The sequence below is a fragment of the Phaethon aethereus genome (assembly GCF_964289735.1).
Source record: "Phaethon aethereus genome assembly, chromosome: 1".
Classification (NCBI taxonomy): Eukaryota; Metazoa; Chordata; class Aves; order Phaethontiformes; family Phaethontidae; genus Phaethon; species Phaethon aethereus.
The window spans coordinates 61051668-61073444 of NC_138575.1; the positions used below are offsets into that span (position 1 = coordinate 61051668).

At 43.6% G+C, this 21777-nt stretch overlaps 1 protein-coding gene across 1 annotated transcript in view; it reads right to left on the bottom strand.

Moving 5' to 3' along the window:
• The window catches only part of ABTB3 (ankyrin repeat and BTB domain containing 3), a gene marked incomplete at its 5' end in the record, with an annotated part of 177495 nt that overhangs the window by 21466 nt on the left and 134252 nt on the right, over positions 1-21777 (bottom strand). The window contains 7 exons of the mRNA XM_082013971.1: positions 2744-2922; positions 4387-4607; positions 6281-6416; positions 6526-6619; positions 7735-7836; positions 11015-11104; positions 14488-14653. Of these exons, the coding sequence (XP_081870097.1) occupies positions 2744-2922; positions 4387-4607; positions 6281-6416; positions 6526-6619; positions 7735-7836; positions 11015-11104; positions 14488-14653 (988 nt within the window). The remainder of the gene's footprint in view (positions 1-2743; positions 2923-4386; positions 4608-6280; positions 6417-6525; positions 6620-7734; positions 7837-11014; positions 11105-14487; positions 14654-21777) is intronic.

Sequence of the window (21777 nt, forward strand, 5' to 3'; positions counted from 1 at the left end):
TTAAAAAATCATCTGTAAGACAAAAGAGATTACATATATCCAATGGTGTTCTTGCAGGTATTGGTTATTTTTTCTTTAATCTTTTAATTTTTCTACTCAAATTACAAATTGCTGTCTGGCTTATCCAGGTTGTCACAGCTTCTGAGGCTGACACTGTCACTCTACAAGGTGCTGAAAATCTGCCTGTTTAATTACCTCAGTTTCCCTGTTCGTAAAAGGAGGATAAGATCTTCTTCCATGTCTCAACTCATTAATATTTGTAAATTGTTCTGAGATTATGGGACAGTGGAAGTATTTATAGGAATGCAAAATGCCATTTCTATTAGGTGCAAGCTGCCATGCAATCAAAATATACTGAGCATCACAATATGTAGCAAATGGGACATCTTGTTTTACATCAGCCAAGAAATGCTAAGTGGCACTGTGCTTCCTAGTTGCTTATCTTATACTTTCTGCCCTGAAAAACTCATTAAGGAAACGTATTGGGCTGGATTGTGATGTTTAGCCAGAATCGTAATCTCTCTTGAAGTTCCCAGCCCAGAGGGAAAAGGATGTCCATGTGGGGAAAACAAACTCCTCTTCCCACAGCTCTACAAAATGCAGAGATTTACAATTTTCTGTTGAGAGGGATGTGAACCACAGTTATGGCCCTTCTGCACCTCTTAAAGGAGACTTCCATTCTATGGGTGTATATAAAGAATAGCCTCTGCTCTCAGCCCTTCCAGAGGAGGAGAACAGAAGATCCTTTGAATCTCAGCTTTCCTCGGCTGCCTTCTACGGAGTGACCAGGGAGAACTTCTATTGGCTCATTCTCTTACAAATGAATTTATTTTGATTCCTTCCAAAGAGTTGCACAGTCTGTCCTCTTTTCTGTCTGTGAGAGCTTTGTGAGAGGCCGTTTGGACAAGACCGCTGCAATAATTCATGCCATTTGCAGACAATTTGTAAACCCTTACAGTGTCCCAGAATGATTCATTATTTTTCTAAGAATATGAAGCAGTGTATGTGTGTGTGTTTCTGAATATGCATGCTCATGAAGAGTGAAGACAGGCAGCTCCCCTAGGCTCAGAGGCAGGAATAAAGATCAGCACAGATTTCTTCTTTTTTGTGTAGGGTTTTTTGTGGTATTTCAGTTGTTTCACGCCCCCCATTTTAGGTTTTAAGTGAACCCAAAGCAGAAGGTAGCACTCTTATTTGTTTCCATGTCTCCTACAAGAGACTCTGGAAGAGTCTACCATGTCCCAGAGGTATAACCCTACGTAAATAACTTATTCTAACAATGATCATTGGCTTTGGCTTCAGCCACCCAGGAGAAGAGCAATTAAAGCCATCCCTCATCCTAGATTACAAGGCCTAAACTTAATGTCCATTAAGTTTTCAATACAATTAGTTTTACATCAGCTTTCAAATCGAACAGCACCTTGCTGGTATTTTCTGGATGAACATGCATTAGCCCAAGCAAGTTCAGAACAAGGAATCTACAAATCCTAGGATTTGGAATGATTTCCTAAAAGCTATCTCAAATATTCTCCATAAATACCCATCCAATACAAACTAATCCCAAAGGGAAGGTTCGTGGGAGCAAAAATCAGAACAATTGCTGGAACAAATGTTCAGGATTTGCTTGGGACTGTAGTCCAAACCCTCTTTTGCAGCAGGATACAAGAAATAAATCCATGTAGGTTTTCCCTAGCCGTACTAAGTCTGGAACCATTTAGTATAGAGCACCAGAACCTCTTCCCTTTTCACATTATTTAGGTTATTGCTGGAGGTGCTAAAAATTATTTGCTCCTTGCTGTTACATGTAGAGTTGGGTGAGAAATGCTACTTGTTTCCCAGTTAAACAATCAGAATACCATACCAACATGTATTGTGGTGCATGAGAAGAAGAACAGCAATCAAATCCTTTTCATGCTTTTCTTCACTAAATGATTTTCTGGTAACAGTAAAGTTGACAGAGCGTTCCTTGGGAGTGACTGGCTGTCAGGAGGACCAGTAGTGAAGAGACTGTTGGTTATAACAAGTTTTAAAAGGGGGTATCCAGCCTTCACCATGCAAGACATTTTCCTCTCCTTGCGGGCCCCATGATCATCCCCTTTGCTATTATACTCGCATACCAATGGTACCTCCCTCCCTCAAAAGGTTCTGTTCGTATGATTTGTCTGGCTAAGAAAATGCCAGCTGAAAGAATAAATCTGGGGAGGCTGCAAGTACAAACACTCACACAGAAGATTTAAAAAAATTACCCTGTTGTGTGCTTGTAGAAACCAGTCTCCCCACAAGTTTAAGAGTCCAAATCCCACATGAAGGGAAAAGAAAGTCATGTGAGAGGTTAAAGAAATTCAAAGCAAACATGAATATTAGCTTTGTTGTATGGTCCTGTAAAACAAGCTGGGTAAAGTTACTCTTTCAGTTGGTTTAGTTGTAAGCGTAACTTTTCTTGACATACTGCAGTGATCCTTTTGACTTAAATTTCATCACTATGCATCAGCTTCTGTTGTCTCTCCAGCTTATTGTTGGCATCAGTATTAAGCTGCTCTAGCAGGAGATGTGATTAGCTTGTGTGTTTTTAACCCATGCTTCCGCAGTGAAAAAAACCTCTGATGCATAATACAAATAATAATAATAATCCTATACATTCTAAAAAAGTTTCGGGACAGCTGCGCAAAAACAATATTGCAAGCTTTGTGTCTTATGGGATGGGAATGAGGCTGATTCCTTTAAAACACATAATTTATCCTACCTTGCTGGCTTTCAGTATCTCAAACATCAGAGGCAACCCTTGTGTGATGAGCTCCTCTGTGTACTCTTCTTCCTGAATGGACTTGAATTCCTTTAGCAAGCACTGGATGAGGGGTCGTCGGTGCTGCTGGAAGGACGTGCGCAAGGACTCCAGCCATGTGTGCAGCGTCCAGGGAACGCCTACAGACAGAGGACAGAGCTCATTCCTAGCTTTAGAGAAGGATCTGTCCTTCTGGTTTTTTACCTTTAGCTATGTTAATCTGAAGATTTTAAGCAAAAGCTTCCAAATAGCCCTAGAAATCAAATTCCTATTTATCCCTGATTGAGAAGGCTGGTAGTTATCAGGACATCCCAGACCTAATGCACAAGAGGCTCTCCTCCAAATGCTAAGAGAAGACTGTGGTCTCTCTGCTCATCTAGCCTTCAGCTTCTCTGCTGAGACTGCCAATTTGTGGTAATTGCTGTGGTGCTCTGTAATGCAAAAGCCTTTTGGAAACTAGATTTACACTAGCTCATTTGTTTGAATATGGCCCTGGAGAGCCATTAAATGGTAAAAAAAATGATTTTGGTCACTACCCACCTGGATTCAAACTGGTGGTCTTCAGATTAAAACTTTCTTTAAGCACTACCCCATGTCCTCTCCTGATCATTACTATTTTCCCTAAACAGCACTGGGCAAGTTAAGCAGATCAGCCTTTTCAAGCAGTCTGTCATGGCAGAACCACTCTCCAGGAACTTAAAGGGAACTGCTCCCATGCACTAAGCATGAAAGCACACAGAGCTAATGTACCTCTGCAAGCACTAAGCTGGAGGTGACCTAGTTTCTGCTCTTGCAGAACGGAGTGGGAGGAAACACAAGTCTGGCATTTGGCTACAAAATGTTTTTCGTTTCACTTCAGCATACGTCCAGCCCCTGGAGAGAAGCCCCATTGCTCTCCTCTCCCTCATCACCTGGTGCTTTGCCTGCTCAGCCCACCTGGAGAGCCACCACTCAGCCCACCGCATGCCCTGACCCACGCCGGATGTCTGCAGGGCTGGAGCGCTGCAGCGGGCAGAGGCACGCCGGGCACCACTGGGCACCCAGGTCTCTCTCTGAACGCAGGTTAGCAGGGATGGTAAACACACAGTTCAGACCGATTTCCTTCTGCGCCACCCAGCCACCCTCCCCATGGGCAGAAGCAATTTCCCGACAGGCCAGTATGATGTTCAAGCCACGTGTTGGCACAGTTAGCACACCAAGAAGCCAGTTCCCTGCTCCTGCTCTCTGAGGTTTACAAACTTCAGAAAATAAATATGTTTTAACGGTGGAGTGCTTTATGGTGGAGTACAAAAGAAGAGCTGTTGGAGGTGGCCCACAAGAGCTGAACACCGCTCCAGAGCCTTAGCTAAAGCTCTGCAAAGCAGAGTGAAGTGGGCTGCTGGTGGAAGCCACTGCATCCTGCAGAAAAGTGCCAGGGGCCCACTGTTGGGTACACTGTGGAGACAAAATGGGCTGGGAACAGGCCAGATCCCCCATCACCTTCTACTTCCACAGGGATTGAGGAAGATGCAAGCGTGGGCTGTTTCAGCAACAGCCCGTCAAGGGAAGCATGTTTCTTACAGCAGTCCCTCCCCAGAGGGAGAGGAGAGGGCGCCGGGACTGACCTATGCTCCGTATGTCAATGGTCACATCCACGTAGCCGTGCTCGGCGCTGTGGTACATGGCCTCCTTCAGGGCTTTCAGCTTGGCCTTGCTGTTGCGGCTGGCGCAGAGCGGAGCTGCTGCTGAGTCAGGCAAGTCCGTCCCCTCTGCCAGGATCTCCTCCAGCGACAGAATATCGCTCTTCTCCTTCTCTGGTTGAGCAAGCAGCTTACGAAAGACGTTCCTGTCAATCACAGCACGACAGAGAGAGGGAGAGGGGGGAAAGAGGGGGTGGGAGAGCAGAATCAGCGGCTAGGCTTTCGTTGTGCTCAGGATACTTGCTGCAACATGGCAAGTTAGGACAACTATCCAGGAGATTACTGCAACTAATGGCAGGACCAGCTGAGAGCAGACCTGAAGCAGTCACTGCTCCTGCTAGCCCACCTGCACTGCCTGGGCCACGTCTGCACGACGCTGCTGTCATAACAGGAACTGTACAGATGTCGCATGATGGCGGCATCTCATGGGAACAGAGACCCATGAGCTAAATGTGATTTCAGACTCCTTCCCATGATCAGGAAAGGCTGAGGTGCCTCTGGACAAGTTCTCAGGACTTTCACTATGGAGGCCACTTGAGAAGGGAGCTGCCTGGAGCTACCGAAAGCACCACCACTCAACACTCAAAGCAGCCTAGGAAAGCTGGTGCAGCTAGACATTCAACGAGGCCAGTCAGGGCAGGTTCAAGCACATCTGGGACTTCTCTGCAAAGCCACTGTACTGGCTGGGCCATCAAATAGCAAAGCCCAAACTCAGAGACTTGGTGCCTTCAGAGTTGTACCAGCGTAACCTCATCATCTCAACAGTCGCTTTTGGCTTCTGCAGCTGTGAGAAGAGAAACCAGGCTGGCTTCCATCCCACCTCCCTTGTACTCCAACATCCTTCCTGTACCTGCTCAAACCCTGGTGTGGGGTGGCATCAGGGCATGGTGTGTCTCAAACAAGTTTGGGGCAGAGAGGGAAGGAGGACGGAGCGTGTGTGAGTGGTGTACAGGTAGGAACATAAGAGCCAGAGCCTGCAACATGCATAGCCAGCAGTCAAGCTGAGGAGAGCCCCAGGTCCTCCTTGGGCACGGGGCTCCCACTCACGCCTGTTGGCAGCAAGGCCAGAGCAGGGAACAAGAGACTCCAATAACCAAACTGTCCTCTCTGTCCCAGGGATCGCTTGCAGGCTCCAGATGGGCAGCATTGTGCGAACCCGCCCTGACATGCCGTTAGCATGTTGTTAGACTGGCAGCTTGTCTCTAAGCAAACAGACGGTAGGTACTGTCTCTAACCTGTATCTATGTTCCTCTGGACGGCTACAATCAGAAAAGTAGGGACGTGAAGATCATAATACTAATCCATTACACTGCAGTCAACTCCTGAGCATTGCGAGATCATGCATGCCAGGTGCTCATTTCATTACTTTTTTTTTTTTTTTAAATTCACAGCATACATACAACATTAAGGCACACAGGACTTTGCAGTAAACACAGATGCAGAAACTCTGTTCAACAAGAACTAAGGCTGCAGCAGTACAGACACAATCTGCCCCAAACCTGAGAAATACATCAACAAGAAATTCAGAAGGAATGTCTTTGGCATTCCTTTCTGCCGTCACATCAGCTACCATTTAACAAACATCTCATTGCAACACACCACAAGAAGTGCCCTTCCTTTTTTTTAAAAAATCAGCTATCAAACAGCAGCTTGTACTGCCAACCGGTTAAATTCACATGCTAGCAAAAAGCCTTACATCTCTGCTCAGTTGGTGGCATGTTCAATTGTTCATGCAGAACTTTCACCTGTCTGCTCAAACTGGACGCCCAGGCAAAAAATAAGTACTTGGAGGATGCCACTAGACTTGTTCCCACTCTACCTGTGTCCATGTGCAGCAGCCTGACTGAAAGAGTTCATGTCACCTTGTGGAGTCATGGAAATGCCGTTCCTGTACATTGTTCCTATCATGGGGTCAGCTCCTCGCTCCAACAGCAAACTGACCAATTCAAAATTTCCTGCAAGTCAAGAGATGCATTTTTACTTCTTTTAAAATCCAGTATTTGCTCACCTAAAGCACAGACCCCACCTGAAGAATTTAATACAGTGGGAGGAGAAAGTCCTTACCAGCAGCTGCTGCCAACTGTAAAGGAGTTTCAGAGTAATTTTCCTCTCCATGCTCCAAGGAACCTTCTACCTTTGCTCCAGCGTCCAGCAACAGCTAGAAAGAAAATTCACCATTTAGAGCAACTGGGGGTATCACAGCCTTCAGAGTTCATGAACAGTGACAAATGAGAGTCTAATGCTTCTTGTTATCTGCAAACCAGATGGAGACAAGTGACATGCAAATTCTGCCCATTGTTTCACAGAGGCGATTCTTGATTCCTTTTTTTGCTCATTTTATGCCGCCAGACACCAGGAGCACTAGTGTCCAACTTCAGAGCCAAAAAAGTGCAACCCAGTGTTTCTGAATGGGAAATGGGGTAAGGTCAGGGTTAGGAAGTAATGCACTGAAGATGGAAGTACTGAAAATTAGCCCAACAAGCATCCTTCCTTCACAGTCTTCTAGAAGCCCAGTACCACCCTAAAATGGATCAGATTTCAATTGCCTCCATCTTTTATATAAAGACATGGCCAAAAGAAAGGCAGTTCTTAAGAACCAATTGCAGCAATGAGTCCAAAAGCTGTGATCTCCTTCAGGGACACTTCCACATAAATAACAACAATGCTGAAAACAAAAATGGCCAAGGAGAGCATGATGGAGCCTGCGCTCCAGCCCCCTCTTGGCCATTTCTGTCTTAAGGCCTTCACAGTTTTGGCACTTCATTAAGTGTGCCATAGACACAGCTGTTTTGAAGAATAAACCTTCTTGACTTTTGACATGCCAAAGCACAGAACCAGCACATCCCACACGGTACCTCGATGGGGTAAGGAGAGTGAGTGCTTCTCCCCCTTCAGAGCAGCACAAGGGCTGTTGTCCACCTCTCCCCCACCACGGCAGTCGTTTTGTGTTTGCTCAAATATTGCAGTGTAAGAAAGTGTAATGAATGAATAAACAAACATATAAAACAAGTGGTCAGGAAGGAGCACAAGGAGTTGTCAGACTTTCTTTGGTGCAACTTTGCTTTAAAATTGTCCTATTTAAACCTCATATTGGTTAAGGTTTGAGCACTGTATTCGTTTATATAATAAGTCTATTATATATCAGTACACTCTAGAAGAAGCAGAAATAACCAATATGAGTATGACAAGAGGATACTGGTTTGAGATGGATGCAATTAGAACTGAAGAGGAGAAACAAAAGAATGAGATGCAGGTAGGGAAATACAATAATACCTGAACTACAGGAATATGTCCATGCAACACAGCAAATGTCAGAGCTGTCCAATGGCGGGTCTCAGGGTGGACGGATGGGTATTTATGAGCAGTACTGACAACCTACAAACAAATTAAAGTTATTTTTTAAAGAGCTATACGTAATAAAATTAAACCTGCCTGAAAGCCAGGCATGTGAGGAAGTACGTGAAATAGAAAACCTGGGAAAGGTGCTTTATAAAATAATTGGCTTCATTTTTTTCTTGTGAAAATTTTCTCCATATCAAAACTGTTCATGTTGATTTGACAGCTTAAATAGAGTTCATACCAAATGAAGTCTTTTTACCAACTACTGTAGCTCCATCTAAACCACTGGCCATCAGATACTTTTGCACAAGGTCAAAAACATCCACAGCTGGTTACAGCAGCACACACTGGGGAAGCAGGGACAGATCAGGATGCTTACAGCTAAGGACTGCTCCCACTGACTTCTCCAGACCATGTATCAACAGCCCTGGGTCTTGGGATTGCTCCAGGCCCAAAGAAATTCTTTCCACATAAATCAGTATGACTTTTGTCACTGCCACAAAGTGAGACATCACAAGCCCTACCCTAGGAGTTCACAGATATGCTTCCAGGCTCCTCCTCTCCCACTGAGGTTAAAAAGACAGATGAGAAGTGATGGGGCAGAGCGGCATTTCAGAGCTGTTTTAAGAAAACTCCTTTTTACTGCCTTCTCCTGTCTGAGTTGAGTTAAAAGAGCAGGGTGGCAACAGTGAAAAAAGATGCAAACTACATCCTTAGAAAACAAACTCATATTTTTCACATTGCTCCTTCCATTTTCTATGCTGCAGTGCCTGGTGCCTCTAATGTAGACATTGGGGAAGATGAATAACTACTCTTTGCTTCAGTTTCCCTGTCTTAAAGATGGGGATATTAATATTGATGAGGTTCACAGATACAGTAAAATCTAATGAACGCTTGCAATCCAAGACTGCACACTCAGATGGTGTGTGACACTAAAGTTCAAAATCTTATTACTGATCTTCAGAGGAAGACTAAAATCAGAGTAGAAGATGCACCATCTCTCTGTCTCATCAACCAGCTATGCTTTCACCGCCTTGTCTGAAGTGCTTTTACCCACGTAGGGCAGCAGGGCCAGTCACCAAGTGCTCAGTTGCATTAGCAGCTCGCGTTTCCAAGCGCCACATGCAGTGTTTTGCTGGAAGCACACGACCAGGCCCTTAATCCCAAGGACAGGGGTGCGGGCAAAATCTGAAGAGTCCATGCAGATCCTGCAGCTTGCCAGAGGAGCAGATCTGCACCAGCACCTAGCTGTTATTGCCCAGATTTTCCAAAAATAGAGCTCAAAGTGCGCCAGTGTCTGAGCATAGGCATGAGGCTTCCTTGGGTCTGGGTTTGCTCAGAAGGAAGAGGGTCGAGCAGCTCGAGCCTTGGGGTTTAGGCTGGGGAGCAAGAGCAGCAGAGGGTGGGAATGGGCAGGGTCATGGTTCAGTGAACACATCCAACTCCTCCTCCAGCACAGATTCCCACCACTGTTCAGGGCAGCTCATGGCATGTGGCAAAGAAAATGAAGTCATTTTAACTCCTTTGCTCCTTTTTTTTTGGTTAGAGTTCTTTCCAGTCAATATGGTGTTTGCAAAAGACCTGCAGCTGACAATGCTTTTAAGGCCTCAGCTGAGATTTGCTGAGCAGCTACAGGTCCCACTGACTCTAGAGAGAATTGCAGCTTCTCAACACATCTGGAAATGAGTCAATTTTCGATAAAGACAGGCAATCAAAAAGGGAGGCACCCAGCATTTGAGGCTACTTTTGGAAACATATATATATAACTGATTTGCAAAGTGAAAGGGGAAAAATGATGCAGGCACCTGATAGAGTATTTATTTTTGTTCATGGTTGATTTGCCTTTTTTTTTTTTGCTGTAATTGCCCAATTTGCACAGTTGGTTGTGGTGTGCACAAATCATCTTATAATTGCACATCATAATTATTCACAGTTCTTGTCCCAAAGTGTTTTCATTTGATTTTAGAGCAAACACTCTACAGAAATGAATCGGGGAGGTTCACATTCTGCACTGGAGCTGTTGTCTCAAATGTCAGCAGATTCAGGAAGACAAAACTGTTTAAATTTGAATTTGGTTCAAGTCTGGAAGATTACTGGAGCAATTGGGAAGAACTGCTCCTAATGAAATCTTGTCCAAATAATGCCATCTCACCTCTGAGCCACAGCCAGGGTAAAAGGAGAGATCAGTCTCCAGTGCCCATCCAGCCTTTGGTCTGTCTATCGAGAGTGCTAACAAGGGTTCGAGTATTCAATTATTGCCAGCTCTTGAGAGTGGTTTGCTTGAATTTGGGGACGGAAGAGATGAGAGTGGAACTGAAATCATCAGCTGATTCCACATAAGCCACCAAACAACAATCAGATAGTAACGACTATCAGTCTCTTACAGGTGACATCCATTTCTACTTTTAAATTAGATTTTTTAACAGTGCAAAATGTCCGGCTGAAAGCAGTGACTACAATTTATCAGCTCGCTCAAGTCCAAACAGAACAGATGGAACACAGATAAGTGAAGCAGACAGCTTAATTTACTCATGACCTCAACAAATTGAAACTGGAATCATTAACAAATAATTCTTCTGCGGATTTTCAAACAGCTCTTCAAAAATGTACATACCTGCATTGCACAAAATCCGACCACAATCTGCTTGGTGGACAGATTGTGTAAGTTTGTGATGTGCATTCATCAGAGACACATTTGTATTCTGGAAGCTTCAAGTTCCTCATCCAACAGTTTTTAGCCCAAAGCACTTTGTAAAACAAAACAGTGGATCCTACATTGCACTTGTGTGCTGGGGATGCTTAGCTGGAACATCCCAATGCATAGAAATGCTCAAGCATTGGCAGGTTATCAGATGGGTATTTCTTTCACCCTCTTCATTTTAACTCAGCTGAGATTCAGGGAGTCCTTCCAATACCATTAGAGCTGTGCTCCGTGCTAGTGCTAATGCCTGTATTCATTTGCAGTGTCCAAACACAACTGAATCAATATTACCTGTGGGGTAAGTCCAATGCCTTGACCTCTTCTGTGCAGTGAATCCCAATGTCAACCTAATGCAGTTGGATTTCACTATTCATTTCAAGCGGTGTTGTCCAAGGTAAAACAAATTTATTTTCTTTTTAATCCTTGGGATTTTCCCTCCACTACAGTTTCAGGGGGTATTTTAAGATGTAAACAAATAACAGAACAAAGATACAACCAACAAAAAGTCCTCACCTCAGCATTCAGATCTGCTCCAGCATCTAGCAGCATCTGCACCATAGCCTCATCACCCCTGACACAAGCATACATCAGTGGAGTCATGCCCTAGTCATTTTTTGGAGTTAAAAAACAAAGGAATTGATAAATTTAACACAGAACGCTCTTTGATTTTTCAAACAATTATTTAAGTACATATCATCAAGACTAACAGTACGTATTTAACAAAAGCCATTACCTCTGTTACAGACACGCCTCTCAGACCAGCAAAAGCCAACCGTTTTTGTAAAATCTCCATTTTTGTTGTCCTTGGGTTGGCTGGTTTTTTTTCATGTTATCCTCGGCATCCTCAGCATTGTGAGTAAAACTAGGCTCGTGAGCCTCACCTCCATCTTCATATACTAAACTGAGCATCTTAAGTCTTTGGGGCCCCAGCAGAGAAATGCTTTTATTAAAGCAACTGTATTTCCATGGGTATTTTAAAAAGAAAATAATTCTATGATCACAGTTTCATAAAATCTAACTTTTTAATTACCAAATGAGCCTTTAAAAATGTCTCAAGCTCCTCTTAAGATAGGTTAGATTGAGGCACAGCTTTTTCAATGCAGATACCGTAAAGGGATGGAAAGTTAAAGCCTTTGTATACCACTCCCTACCAAACAAGGATTTAATTTTAAATGAAATGCCAGACAGCATTGTTACAAGTTGCTGTCTCTAGGAAATCATGTCCCTGTTTGGAGGAAAAGTAGATTAAGTGACCCTTCACTACAGAACCACCACAATGCAATTTGTATTAATCTGAAATACCTGCTGCGGCTGATCACAATTTCCCTTAAGTATTACTGTGGCTGTAGTAATGAGTCCTGATTAAACCATGAAAATCTACTTTAAATTATAACAGAAAAAGTTGCTTATTAAATATAGTAGGGGTGTTGATCAACAGCCACCAGTTGTTTCGCAGTAAATCTACCACAGGACACAGCTACTTCTAATGCATGTTTATAGCCTACCTCGAGGTCCTCTGGTAAATCTGCTGTCAGACAATAGCCCATTTGCTGTTTAACCTGAGTGCTGCCATGAAGTGAAATTATTTTCAGAGAAACCAGAGGTGCCCAGCACGGCCAGACACAGAGACATGACACCGCTCTTCCTAGCAAGAGCCCAACACTACTATTTTTCCTGAACTACCCCATTTTTCCTGTTTGCATGCAGGGCTAAAGGTAGTGGGTGCTTATGTATGGAAGGGTTGCCCTTGCAGAGAAAATATAAATTAAGGTTTGTCCCTGCAAGGTACTTAAGAGTCCACTTGAAATACATTGAGCATATCACAGGATCAAATCCGCAGCGTACTTCTGGAGACACGGAGAAAGGGAATAGGCATCTGGGGCCTCATGCCATTACCAAGAAAAAAAACAAGTTCACCCCAGGCAAGGAGAGCTCTTGGGTGACTTGAAGTTACTTGCAAAGAGAACTTTAAACTACTTCAGCTACAGTCAGTAGCAAAACATTTCCTTTGGCAGTCAATGAACACTACAGGAACAAACAGGACCGTGAGAATTACAAAAAACTGCGTTTGGGCCTTGAAACATGGGGACAAGATGGCAGCTTAAAATTAAATACATGTTCCTTCAACTATTATTTCAATTTCTCCAAGTGGTGTCATTCGATAATTAAATCAAGCGTTTAGCACAAGGGGTCTAATCAGACCTGAAGAATTTGAGAACCCCACGCTCGGGCTTGCCCCAGCAAGACGCAGCACGTGGGCAGCCATGGTGAGGAACCCTGCAGGAACCTCCAGAGCGGAGGGCCCGCCTGGCGACCACACGGGATATTTTGGCCCTGCTGACAGTGAAGAGGGACTTCAGCAGGAACTAAAAGGGGCCCAGAATGTCATGCTGCAGTGTCAGGGTTTTAAAGAGTTAATGAGGTTTCTAACCTCCTCTCTCCTTGCACCGCTGTCCCTGCGGCTTTCGCCTCTGCCAGTCCCCCCCGGGCTTGCTCTGCAGCTCAGCTCGTGCTGCAGCATCGCTCAGCCCCGCTTTCTTTGCACAGGGGAGGAGTGGGTTTTTAATGAGCCCATCGGTAGTGTTTGACACACACACACACAGGAACACGGTAACAATGTGTACCATCCACACAAACGGCTTCTGGCAAAATAAAAAAATACTCTCTCCCTTCCAGCCGTGTATCACTTAGGGCTCTGTCCTGCAGGATGTGGGATCCTACCAGATGTGGGATGTTTGATCCGGCAAAGTATTTAAGCACAGGCTTAACTTTCACTCAAGCAGGATGTAAGCATGTGTTCAGAGTTAAGCATATGATTAGGTACTTTGACAAATCAAGCCAGAGCGTTCCCTGGTTCCAGCCTGGAGGACAGAGGAAATACGCTGTGAAAAGTTTCCAGGTTCAGACTAACTTAAAATAATAATAATAATTTTAAAAAGTATAAGGTATGAACCTTGGAATGAGCTCTCTGATACAGGTTTTTTTGGGGGGAGCACTGCCCTCTTCTAAAGCTTTTCTCAAACGAATCCACAATACTGACTCAGACTGAAGCTAGAACAGCAACATAACTTGCATTCCCGGAGCAGCTTTCATCTCAGAAGACCTACACCCACTTAAAACCCAGCTCCTGTCCCACGCGACCACCTCAGGGGTAGCAGCCATCTGCCTTCTGTCAAAGGGGATGCCAGAGCTCTGTGAACGTGCAGTGACACTTTCACCACGAGCACCAAAAAATTAAGGGAACTCCATTTCAAAAGAAAATGGTAGCATCCATGGCCATCATTTCCCTCTGGGAAGAGGGAATGACCTTGCTGAGCATCACAGTCCAACAGACCGCTGCTGGTAGGCAACCGCAGAGGCAAGTTTATCCCTAGACACAACTACCAGCCTCGTGGAGATATAACTCCAGGGAAATTTCATCTCCTCAGTTGGTGGATGTTGGCCACAATGACTAACAGAGGGGTAACACTGCAGAGAGATTTTCACATCTGTAAGGTCAGTTCTAACTGGGCTCAACTCAATTAAAGAGTGCTGGCGATTACCCGCTTCCTGCCGAGGTTTCGTGGTGCATGTGAAATGCCTTGCAGATCCCAGGGCAGTGTTCAGCGGAAGGACATTCACCTCATAAAGCCTTGCCCCACACCACTGTTCATGGCATTAAAGCTGTTTTAAGTATCAGAATCAACACTAAGCTCTCTTGGGATCTTCTTTTGGCTTCACCCAACTCAGTTCACTGTTAAGAAGACTGAAGGGGACACATTCGCCCTCATGCTGAGTTACCTCAGTACCAATGAATCAATACAACTCAAAAAGACCAAACTTAATGTAGATGTTCACGTGGCAGTGCTTTAACTCAATGCTAAGTAATGCAGGGAAAGCATTAAGGTCCTGCCTATGTTTAGCTGGAAGCTGGGGCTCATGTTCTTTGATAAGCAGAAAAAACTCTCACATTTCACTGTTTCTTCTTTATGTTTCTATCTCGTTACCTGTTCACTCATGCTGTTAATCCCATCCGGCCCCAGCAAGGATATGGCTTGTTTAACCAGATCCGTTCGGCCACAGTTGAGCATCCGGAAACCCAGGTCCTGCTTGAACTTCGCTTCAGTGGCAACTGCATCCAGTTTCCGAGATGCACAAAAACAGTCGTCGATTCTGTGGACATGAGAAATAAGTTCCCTCAGAGGACAATCAGAGGACAGACCTCACTAGGAAAATAATACTTTGCCCTATCTTTGAAGGACGTAGTTCATGTACGCATTCATTCACCTTTGAGCTGTATGTCCAAGGGAAGGACTGAATGGAAAATGCTAATGCAAGCTAATGGAGATTGCCCTTGGTCCATCTTTCATGGGACAAGTTACACATTTTATAAAATACTGGGGGAAAAAAGCACAGCTGTCACTTGTTTTTGTTTCCCTGTTTAAGCAATGCACAACACATTCCCACTGCAAGCTCTCTCTTCATGGAGAGGCTATCCAGTCCCCCTGATCTCTGAAAAGTTTCAGTAGCTTCGGTAAGGTTTGAACTTACATCAAGTGGATATATAATCATTGACAATACAACAAAGAGAAAATAATGTCACTCCAAATGCCTTCAAGAATCTTACCAGCTCAGCCCCAGTAACAGGAAAGCCTTTTTGGAGCAGAAAGTACAAGCTGCAGAATCCCGGACTGGCTGAGATTGGAAGGGACCTCTGCAGGTCATCTGGTCCAACCCCCCTGCTCAAGCAGAGCCACCTGCAGACAAGCAGGGCACCATCTGATCAGGGAGGAGAAGGCAATCTTGCCAGGTAATTGTGGCAAAACACCATGAATTCTTAGTGGCTGTGCATAACAGATGGGATGTCATTCTTTTAAGGTCTTATTCAAAAGATCCCCAAACTGTAAACTGCTCAAAATATCCATTTCAAATGGAAGAAGGGCTAGGAGTTATTTAGCCAAGATGTGAATCTACAGCTGCAGAGGGAGCCAGGCAATTCCAATCTGATGTTTATCCAAGTCGGTTTCATCTTATTAAAAGATAGATTTGCTTTTCTTTCATGCTGAGGAGTGTCTGGGGAGAGGGTGGAGTCCAAATCCACAGTGCTTTTGGTGTGAACTTGGATAAAGGACTGTTTGGAAAAACATCTCTTTCATTCTCCAAAAATGCTAGGTCAGAAAATGAGGGGCTACTTACGAATGAAAAACAAAATAAAGATCAAAAGTGAGAAAGTCAAACATACATCAAATATTTGTTTTCTATTTCATATGTAAAAAAATGCAGCAAACCAAAAGAAAAATATAAACAGCACATCATTATCATTTGAATTTCTTCTTCAAAGTGCTTTATCGGAGCTTTATAAAATATATAACACTGCTTAATATTTAACAGCAGTATGCAACAAATATGCTGTTTATATAAAAGCAGGTGTATGTAGTAATAGCTACCGCTCTTCCTCTTTCAACAGAGGAAGGAAAGTGAGACGGAAAATACAAAGTATTTTGATCAAAGCTTCTGCAGGACTTAAGACTGCAACCAACATCTGAGCTCCAGCTTGCTCTCTGCCATGCTGGGCCGCAACCAGTCTGGAAGAGAACAGATATTTTGGTGATGTTCATTCTATGTGCTCAGTTTGGGTTTTGGCTGCTGCATAGTTGATGTCCTATGAATGCAAACAAAGTAAGCTTGGAGTATCATTACTCAGGGGAACAAGGATGATGCTTCATCGCAGCACTATGCTGCAAGATTAATGTGTAACAGTCGATCACAATAAATACACCGTAACAGCAATAACAGATTCTGCACCAGTAATACGCCTACAACAGAGATGAAGAAAGAAACCCCTAGCAAGGCTGCATTTTGTGCAGTACTTCCTGAGTGAGTTTAAGGAAAAAGCAAAACCAGCACAGATACGTAGGGCTGAGCTCAATGACACCGAGATCCACGGGAGCAATTGCTGCTTTAACACGTTCACACCATAATGGCACATTTCTGACACAAGAGGTACAGCAACATTTGGTGCTTGTTAACCCCATGGCATGAGGTGCTAGAGATCATCTGTGCCCTCCTTTAACATAAAGCATAGATAAAGCATGCTCAGAAGTTAGGTGCTGGGGGTTTTGGTGCACGGAGAGAGAGTCTGGACCTCCCAGCTGCAGCTGGCCATTTCCAGATGACTCTGGGCTGAAAACGAGGTGGTTCCTCAGCAAAGAGCAGCTGTGGAAAGATCTAGACATCCTCTGAGGACTGCAGAGGTGTCTGCCACTATGAATCACTGCCTGTGTTAAGTCACTGCTTCATCATTTGTACTGGGGTATATACATACACTCTGAATAAAATGGGTCAAATTCAGTGCTGGCAGAAATAGGCAGAGCTTCTCTGACGTCAGCCCAGCTTGGGGCATACAAAACAGTAGTTGACAATCTCCTCTTGAAAAAAAGCATGATTTTGACCTGGGTTGCACACGCACACAAGGGAGGAAGGAGGAAGAAGAATCTGTCTCACCTGTCCTGTATGGGCTGCCCAGATCTCTACTCTGGCACAGGTTCAGAAATCACTTCTTTGTTAAGTTTGGCTCTAGTGCCCTAAAAGCACGTCAGTTCATCTGCTTATAGCCAAGGAAGGGGACTTACTAATAATGACTGCTGATACTGGGTATGAGCAAACTAGTACTCCTCAATCAACTACGGGGATAAGGGTCTTGGTCCAAGGGCTCTGGGATGCTACAGCTGTACAAACATGGCAGGAATTACACAGATGCAGAAGAGTACGGCTGCCAGGCAGCACTGCCAAAATGTGATCTAGACCAAGTACCACAAAGCAAGAAACAACAACTTAGAGCCATTACCAGTGGCCCACTGCCTTCTTATACCCTAAAAAGGAACCATCGTGGGAGAGTTACAGCCCCAGTGTATGCGACATAGCAAAGGAAACTATATGGCAAAATTTGACATAGATCATTGCTGGTGCCACCATTGTCATATGCTATTAAAATGGATAATGATCAAACTGGGAAGTTTAATAAAACAAGAGCAAGGGACAGAGGATGCTTCAGAAGAGAAAGTGTAGCAACATCTCAAAAAGCCAGAGAGATGGATGAGTTAAGGAAAAGGAGATTTAACATGTACAGACAAAAAGCAGTGAAGAGACAGATCAAAAATGATCGGGAACTACAAGTACAGAATAGGAGAACACAGCATCACTTTTAACACTGGGGAAAGCCACCTGGGAAGATGGCACAGCACACAGACCAAGCAGCAACATTTCAACATGGAAACTGAAAAATAAAAAAAAACCCACCTCCAATTCCATCAAGAATCAACCCTAAGCCACCACAGCACTGGATTTGCTCCAAAATCCTCTTTCATACCATTAACTGCATAACGTTGACTCCAACAGAAGCAGAGGGTCTCTGCTCTGTATTACACTATGTACAGGGATGCTGCTCTGTCACAGACACCATCCAGAATCACACACATTAAAGGATGCAAGATAAAAAAGGAGGAAGGGAATAGGCACCCAGGCTTGACTCACTTAAGGCTTCTTAACTTTGTGCTGCAACAAATACACTGTCAAGCTATGAAGAGGTGGGAAAGGGGTGGGAAGAAGCTTGAAAAATAAGGTTGATGAGGAATGGTTAAGTCAGCTAAATATACAGGGTCACTTTTTAGAGTTGTGAAACTGTGCCTGCAAAGCAAGGGAAGGCAGCGTAACCGCAAACAGAGCTGGAAACCTCCCCAGCTGCACAGTCAGTTCATGGCCCTTTTGCCAAGAAGTCTTTGCGATCTTTCCAATTGCATAGGAGGCTGACATTGGCCTGATGGTGGGATGTCCCCTCCAAGGCCACCTTGGTTTGTTGCCAGATTCTGCCGCCTGCCAGCACTCACACAGGTCACCCTTTCTCCAAGACCTCATGCCGCAGAATAGGCGCTTTTTCATCAAAGGGGCAGCGAAGGCTGACAGGAGGAGCAGACGACCACAGGGGCCAATGCTCTTCTCCCCCTCCTCTCCATGGGGTCAGTCTCAGGATGGCAAGACATCACCAACCCGGGTGCTAGCTGGGTCAAGTGAACTTCGAGTTCCCCCAGAGGTGGTACAGTGACAACAGCAGAACTGGCCAGCATCCTTCAAGGGTGACAACCTCTCTCAAAAGGTGGAGGCCATTCCGGATTCCCTATTTAGTAACCTGTGGGGCTGGGCAGGCTCCTTGGCACCACCACCGCTGTAGACATGCTCCCAGTCCTGGAACTGAGAAGTAATATGCTTGAATTAATAACATATGTTAATCACAGTTCACATGCTCAACAGCAGATCCACCCCTCTAATTCAGGGGTTCAGTCACACAGCCTGTGAAGTCCTTAGCTGGGCTCTCCCTACCTTGAATCAAGGAAACAATTGCCTTTATAAGCAAAAGAAAAGTTAGAAACAGATGAAATCTTTTTGACTTTACATTTGTAGCAAAGCTGTGACCACATTTTTAAACTTACAATGCAATACAATTTTCTCCAAGTCCTCTTTAATTCCTCACAGATATTGCTTTCACAACAGTTATCTTCAAGATCATTACAGTGTTGCTACTGCACATAATTAACTTTATTGTGGCTTTATATGGGGGATGCCATGGTAACATTAATTATTTGCAAACGGTCACTGTCAAATGCTGCATGGTGACCATGACACTCTATCATCCTCCAAAATACTCAAACCTCTGAAAGGAGTCAAAGATAATCTTCTTCATTTAAAATGGGTCCTTGCAGTACAGCAAATTATTTTTATCTTTTCCCAAACTCACATTCTGAAAACATAATGCAGTACTTCTACAGCAAGGTTCAAATGCAAGGTTTTTTTTTCTCATTTTCACTCGGACTGGCTAAGATAGGGTCTGTGCAGATCTTTAATAAATTACTTGTGGCTTGAATGCATTTGGGAAAACACATGATTCAAAGGCAAAGTGTTTCCATCGTAACTGGTAGACACAGCAGCTTTCATTACATAGCTTTTTAATTATTTGTTCTTTGGGAGGGGATTATTGCTAGTCAGTAGCAGACAATTTAGGAAAAAAAAAAGCAATGCTCTGTAAATGCTACAAAAAAAAAGTAACAGCATCCTAATCATGTTCTAAGTTCTATGTGCCAACATAGCATGATAATAGTTGATTTAAAATAAATGGGGTGGTGACTATGATGAGCAGCAGGACAAATGTTCCCCCTCCACTGAAAGGAACAGATCATCATCCTGACAGCCAAGCACCAAAACCATGTTTGTCCACCTGGGACTCAATCACCAGCCCTTTCAATTAAAAGAATGATAATATATTAATTAAATCCATCTTTTTAGCTCTGTGGAGTTATTCAGTCTGTCTCTGTCCTAAATATGAATGAGGTCTTGAGTCAGAAATTATAGTTCAGCTGGTTGGAAGTCTGGAAGGAGTCATATTTTAGCCAGCAATATACATGCATTTGCAATGCTGAATTTCTTGGGGTCAGGGATCACAGTTTTGATCTGGGTATGCACAGCCTGTAGCACAAAAGGGTCCTGCTCCTCGCCTGGGGCTCTTCAGTGAGACTACAGACACAAACGGCGATAGCAGGAGCAGCAGACAATTTGATTTAAATTAGTAAGCACTCTTTTTTCCAATGTGATGCTTTAAAAGGGACTATAATGTTGATACTAATAGGATTGCAATATAAATACTATACTGAGACAATTAATTTGCATTTTCAGTTTTGGAGAGAGGGAAACTTAAGCACAAACATGTTGATCAAAGTGATGAAGAGCACTACTTTTTAACACAGACATAAAATATCTCCATTTACTTTAATGAGGAGCCAAATTAAGACAAGAATGGATATTTATTAGCCAACATCTATTCTCGTCAAAGGCCTAAGAATAAATTGGTTATATGTACAGGAAAATAAATTTAAAAGTGATGTGACTATCAAATCAAGACACAAATGTGTATTTCAGAACACTCTTAATATTACAGTCCCATGTATATAGGCCAGGAATCACGTTCAAAATTGAACCTGACTTCAGATTTTGAACAAGGCCAACATATCATAGGAAAATCTGGGTACAGATTAATCTTCCACCTAAACAGATAGCACAAGTTTTCATTAATGAGTGGAAGCCAATATGTTATCTATATCCCGACTACTGTATTCAGGAATGTATATAGAGACGGAGCATATAAAACACTGATGAACTTGCTTGCAATGGGAAAAAAAAAGAAGGTTGGATCTTAAAGCCCATAAAAATCCAAGTGTGTTCTGTCCTGAAGTGAAGGAGAACATAAGGGGAAGGTCCTCCCCTTCAATAATTTTTTATTACGGTTGTCTTCAAGCAGCCAGTTGGCAGGAGAGGTTGAGATTCACCTCAGGAAACCCATGCTTTACCTTTTAAGTAATAAAATCTCCTTCATCCACTGGCACCATCTGCCCAAGGGACTGCTGGAGTTGTCTACTGCTGGACTGCTACTTGTCAAGTAGCTTGTTTGCTACTGCTTGCTAGTTTGTAATTTTTGTGTCTAATTACAGCAATAGCCATGGCTGGTGGTAAAGGATTAGTGAAAATTTGTGGGAAGCACAAGGACATTCAAGGAGCTAGGCAAACACCAACCGTCCCTACTTAAAAGTGGCTGTATCTAATTAAATAGCAGAATTTCTTAGCAATTTTTTATTCTCCCACTCTCTCCAGAAACTCAACCCCTTACCCAGCGCATTTTAAGGGATAGCAGAGAGCAGTGGAAATATTTTTCTGCCTTCAAATCTCTATTCATTAAAGTCTATTTATATTTTCATGCTCTAGTACAAGCACAGGATTTCCATAAATAAAACATTAAATGCAACTCTTTCTCTTTCACTTTCAAGTTAGAACTACTTATGTGTGGTATAGTATTAAGATGACATGGCAAATGGTATAGACTGCTCGGAAAGAACAAAATAGCACATCTTCCCTTTATGTTTCTGTACTTTTCTCTCTCCACAGTCTTAAGAAAACTCTCTAGAATGAGCCAAGGATGCTCCCATGTTAAATAAGCTTCACTCTTGAGGTTGATAATCCTATTTTCCTAGAGCGCATTCATTAAGAGGGATGGTCCCAGACAGAAAAGCAGACTTAGATATTCTCAGGCCAAGGCTAATTGGAAATTAGGACTGATTTTCAATTACAGGCGGGTTTTCAAAGGCATTCAGACACTGCACTTGCCTAGAGACCTTTCTGGATCAGAGCTGTAAATGCAACTCAGAGCCCTGGGTGAGGCTGCAATGGGGCAGCGGCGGTGTTAATAAACACCATCC